At 34.4% G+C, this 6,000-nt stretch overlaps 1 protein-coding gene across 1 annotated transcript in view; it reads left to right on the forward strand.

Annotated features, from left to right (window-relative positions):
- Positions 1-2,880, forward strand: part of LOC131672448 (talin-2) — an 870,100-nt gene extending 867,220 nt beyond the window's left edge. The window contains exon 15 of the mRNA XM_058949681.1: positions 2,697-2,880. Within this exon, the coding sequence (XP_058805664.1) occupies positions 2,697-2,699 (3 nt within the window). The 3' untranslated portion in view covers positions 2,700-2,880. The remainder of the gene's footprint in view (positions 1-2,696) is intronic.
- Positions 2,881-6,000: the final 3,120 nt, after the last annotated feature.

A 6,000-nucleotide genomic window follows, 5' to 3' on the forward strand; every position in this document is an offset into this window, starting at 1 on the left:
AGAAAAGTTTTTTATAAGTAAAAAAACTCCAAGTCTTATAAAAGGATTTTAACATTTTAGTAGGATGCAAATGTAACATTTTACCTGAATGTTTGGGCATGAGAAAGTTGTTTGCAAGATAGGTAACGATATTTCGATTTCGATCAATTTTGATCAATTTTGATGATCTTAATAAAAAACTTTTGTATAAAGACGTAACATCTCCGTGCATATTAGACCGTTGCATATCGGTACGATATCAACGTAGAAAAAAAAGTTGTCTTTTTAGATCCATATGAGATATTCAGCAATTGATCAATCACATTTATTTTGTGTTAATAATAATAATAGTAATGCTATGTGAGCAATAAAGTTCCTTGTTATGGTGTAGTGTAGTAGAGTCTCATTTTGAGGATTTTTTTTTCGATATTAACATTAATTCTGTAGTTGTGATTAATGTACTTCCAATGTGAAAAGTGGTATCTTTTGTTTATTTATTGTGAAGATTTCATTTCTATCTGGGATTTGGAGTGTGATTTTTTTATGCTTGGTTGGATATATTTTGGAGTGTTGGTGATGATTTTGTGGTTAAAGTTCCTGGTTTGTTAATTACTATTTCGTTCAGCTTATATTCTTCGTTTTCCAGCGACGTTGTACTTATATGGTTGACTAGTGCTGTGTTTAGTGCCACGAGTAGGTACATGAGTAAGCTAAAGATGTCTCTCAATAGGTATGTCAAGAGCTCATATATATAATGCAACGTATAACCTCTAATTGTTTCGTTAAATAAAATTTTATCGCATTGAAATGCAATGACGCTTATGATGGCAGAACGTATGGAGCCAAATTTTTTTACCTTGGTGATGAATTTATTCCACTTATTTTCTGTGATGTTGGTCAGCGTCTTTTCTAGGAATATCAGATTTGATATCAGTCAAATATATATATCCTCCTCGTAAGCTTTGATCGTCCTGCATACCTTTTGTAATTACCTTGAGAATGTGATTTTGTAATTATTGTAGGTCTTCTTGAGAATAAATGCCACTGGTCACTAATAACTCTAATTTAGTTTGCTTCCATGTTATTTTTATGGTTGGTTTCAAGATCAGGATGATTTTCTGCTTTTCTCGGTATTGGTATGAAACTTATCCAATGGTTTCCTATCTTCTAGTATTGGGGTTAATCGTGGTGCAATTTATTTTCGATTCCATTTTTAATAGGATGTGTGTTTTTGGTGCGAGGTAGAATGTTTCATTTTCCAAGCACAGTGGAAGTTGCGAAAAACATTTGTACGTGTGAAGTAGCTAGGCATCAGTCGGTGTACATTATATAATATGTACGATTTCGCCTGAAGGGTGATCTGTGTACCTGGGCTCATAAAGTTATATGCAAAATCATCAGGTGAGAGGCATGCGAGAAATGGGGAATTGTAGAGAACCTTTCTTTTTAGTTCGTTATTATAAACTATCTTGCTATTTTTATCTCCAATAAGGCGTTCGTTTTTTTTCGTTCTGAGAATTATCAATATTGCTGGATTTACGCACTTGTTTTCGCTTACTCGATCTTCTCAAATTCTTTTGTTTTTCATAATTTTTAGCTTCTCTTCGTTACTTAACTGTTGGGTTGGTATTGTTTCGTTGTACAACTTTGTCTTCTGTACCCGTATTATGACGTACAATGTCGTTTCTACAAGGTTTCTTCATAATCAGTCAGCCCGACCGTATTTTATGCCTTGGCGATAACTTATATCAAAGTTATAATTGACAAGCTTAAATCATCATTTTTGCACTCTGCTGTTATTATCGGCTGACTTTAATGAAAGTAAGGATTTATGGTCGGTTACTGCGATAAATTTGTTGCCAAATAAATAGATTTGATATGTTTTAATCTTGAAAATTATTCCCAGGGCCTCCCTTTCATAGGTCATGTAGTTGTTGAAAAATAAAACGCCACTTTTCTAAAATTTTTGTTTTAGAGGCTAAGTACTTATAGGACCACTCTCGTATATTATCCTCTTCGTAATACTTCTTATATGATTCGACAAATAGAAAAAGTAATTTTCTAGCAAATCTTTACCATTTTTCACTTTTACACAAACATAATTAACGATTTTAGTTTATACTGAAAACATATGGCATACAATTTTTTAATTAATTCAATAATTAATTATCAGATTTTTTTTCCTTCATATTATAATGTCGTAACTTTAAGATTTTTAATCCATAATTTTCCATTAACGTGACCAGAACACCATAAACAGACTATATATAAATAATCTAATTCTAAACCTTTAATAGGCTTGACATTTGGTATTTCTTGCATAATTACTTTTCTTTGTTGAAATTGCGATCGAAAACATTTTTATTCGTGTATCTTTGATTTAAATTTCTCATATGTTTTCAGCTTTGTACCAATTTGCATTACAATTGAAACATAATCTTTTTTTGAGAAATCTCCTTTTATTGTGATTTTACTGCAAATTAAATAACCACGGTAGTTGGTTTTTAAAATGAAAGATTTAGTCGGATCATCGCAAACCAGTTAAAAAAAATTTAACTCTATACTTCCTATGTTTGAAAATGATTCCATTAGTAATAAAATCGATGACTTCATCTACAAATATTATAATCTAATTATTACTATAATAGTTATCACTCTATTCGTTGATTTATATTCACCATTTTGTATGTCAATAAATGATTCAACTAAATTTGCAGTGATTTCAGAAACTTCAATCACCTACGTATGTACTGACTTCAGAAGAGTTTGTGAAACGATAGCTCCGTCTATGTTAATTATAAATTTGATACAAAAACGTAAAATATTCCTTTTCATAAGCTTCTTGAAACCCGACGAGTACAGTTTCAATTCTGTGTAATGACAATAATTTTCAAATTCCTATTTGATGTGTAACTAAGTTTATTAAAGTTTCGAGAAAAGTATGCGTACTTTAGCATACGAGAAATTTGTTTGTCTTAATTTTGCTAATAGTACATTTAATAAAATATGATGTATAATATGAATAAATTTTACACAAATTTTTCGTATATTATATCTAAGTTAGCATTATCATTTTCACTCTCGTTATCTTCATCATCACTGTACTGTAATTATTTAATTATAAAAATTGAAATTATGACCACTATTTTCAAATTCATCTTTCAATATAACATTTATTTTTGACTTCTTAATTTTCTGTATATAGTAGCTTAAGTATTCATACATTGTATTTTTTAATAATTGTTTCTATATATATATATGTATATATCAATAAATGTAACATTATAATTAATAAATGTAAATTTATTATATTAAACTTTTTTATTCTGATCCCAATAAATAATAATAAAAGTTATATAAATATTTTTGAAATTTTGGAAATCGAGCAAATAATTTTGTTATACAAAAGTTATATATAATAACATATTTCCTAACCAAGTCAACTGCAACTTTTCGATGCTCCAAAAACGTATAAAACACTTGACGAGTCTGCGAGGTCTACAAAATTAAAGGTGAGTAGGGTAAAGAGGGAATTTTTTTTTCGGACCTTCATAAATTAAACAAAACTAATTATTTTTTCATATCAACTTTTTAGAAAAAAAGAAATTGAATAATCTATCTTTTTCCGAAGAAACTAATAAAAAATATTAATTTTCTGTTGATTTACCAAGTTTCATACTTAAAATGGATAAAGTAAAAAATCGTAGGGTAAAGTAGAAAACGTTCAAAGAATTATTAAAAATAACATAAATGTCGTAGAAAAGTTCTTATATATTTATTAGTAGGTAAACGAGAGGGGCCTTAACTCAGAGGGGTATCAGCTCACTGAGTTGAAGCGTGTGCATGTTCACCTCACCTCCCCCCCCCCCCGATCGGCTCGTGCGCTGGCGACTCCCCCCCCCCTACTGAGTTATACCGGTGCGTTCTACGCACTCCCCCCTCCCCTACTGAGTTGATCTGATGTGGCGTGCGTTCTTCCCCCTCTCCCAGCCTACTAATTTGATTCCTATGCGCGCGTCACCTCTCCCTCCTCCTACTGAGTTATACCGGTGCGTTCTACGCACTCCCCCTCCCCTACTGAGTTAATCTGATGTGGCTTGATCTGATGTAGCGTGCGTTCTCTGCAGCACTTCCCCCTCTCCCACTGATTTAATTCCTGTGCACTACGCGCGCGTTCTGTGTTACGCGTTTTGATTTTTTTATTGTGTGTGTGCGTGTGTGTGCGCGCGCGCGTGTGTGCGCGTGTGTTAAAAATTTTTAGATTTATCTGAAAAAAAACGGACGGATCGGGGGATCGAACGCGCGTCCTCCGGATCCGCAGGCCGATGCTCTACCGCTAGAGCTACAGCCACTGTTACCGCGGGCAATACCGTATTGTGTATACTAGCTACACACGATTGATATGTGGGCGGCGGCGGTGCCGGCGGCTACTGCTGCTGCTGGGGAGGGCCCAAGCGCTAATACATACAAATGATAATAAATTTTAATAAATATACTAATTATAATAAATATTATACATAAATATTTATTATAATTGGTATATAACGAATAATAATTTTTTATGTTCGATGTGCGCGCGTGTGTATGTGTGTGTCTGATCGGTGAAATAAAAAAGACATATTATTAATAATTATTTATTATATAAAAAAATACAAGAAAATATTAAAAAATGTACAAAAAATACAAAAAAATATAAAAAATGTACAATTTATAAAAAAACCGACGCTTAGTTATCGTCACCATCAACGTCGTCGTCGTCGTCTTCGTCGTCGTCGTCGTCGTCGTGATCAGCGGGAATTAACTTGGCAACTTTATAGCGCGGGGCGCCGTCGACCGTTTCGTCCATGACGCACAGGCGCTTTTTCCCCGTGATGTGGAGATCCTGCATGAGCGCCGTTACAGGCGATCTCGCGGGCCTACTCAAGGGACCTGGCGACGGCGATCTAGAAGGCTGGCGCACAGCGGGGGAACCTTCGGGACTGCACGACCTCGATGTAAATAATCTGCGCACCACGTGTCTGACCGGCCCATTTCGATCTACGTGCCGCCTGCTGCCGCGCTGCGGTGGTGATTCCACCCACTGCGGCTGCCGACTGCAGCGACCAGCGGCGCAGTATACGCACTCCCAGCCCTCGCATACTGGCATGTTATTGTTGTTGTTGTTGTTGTCGTCGACCTGCAACAAAAAAATGATAAAAACTTTGAACATACTACCGCCGATTCGAAAAAAAGAAAAGAGAAAAAAATCATACCTGTTCTCGTTGGCGGCTGGGCGTCTCTTGTATCTGTGGTCAAACTAAGTTCACCAAGAGCGGCTGTTGTAGCGTTGTGATGTCGATGATCACAGGTGCTGCTCGAGGCGTCACCAGGTCGACGTGTGTCACGTATCGTGATGATGGTGGTGGTGGTGGTAGACACGCGATAATCACCTCGCAGACCATCTCCACGTCGTCGTCGTCATCCTCATCAGACCTGCAAAAAAAAGATTCTTTAATTGAAAAAAAAAATCGATTCATATATCTATCTATATATAACAATATTCAACTTACACATTCACCGTTGGTAGTAATCGCAAGCTTGGAGACGGTGGCAGTAATTGAAGTGGCGACCGATGCCTGCTGTAATAGGAAACACATGTATAATAAAACTATGAGAGTAACAGCGATAACGACTACGACGAAGAAAACCAGACATCGTAAAAAAAAGAACGCGATCCAAAAACAAAACAAGAAATTCTAACTACGTGAGAGAAAGGGACATTAAATTTAAAATTGGAAATACTTTCTCTCTCATATACACACGTACATACATATTATATAACGAATAATACAATATTATTCAATGAAAAAAAGAACAGAACCTCTTTTTTTAATGTAAAGAACATATATTCTCTTATTATTATAAAAAATTTATGTATAACTAATACCATTATATTGATAAATTAATAAAATTTAAATATAATTGTGTTATTAGTATAATGGTATTAATTATATATAAAATTTTATAGTAATAAGAACATAT

This window comes from Phymastichus coffea, unplaced genomic scaffold (assembly GCF_024137745.1).
Source record: "Phymastichus coffea isolate CEN01 unplaced genomic scaffold, Cenicafe_Pcof_1.1 PCOF00011, whole genome shotgun sequence".
Lineage (NCBI taxonomy): Eukaryota > Metazoa > Arthropoda > Insecta > Hymenoptera > Eulophidae > Phymastichus > Phymastichus coffea.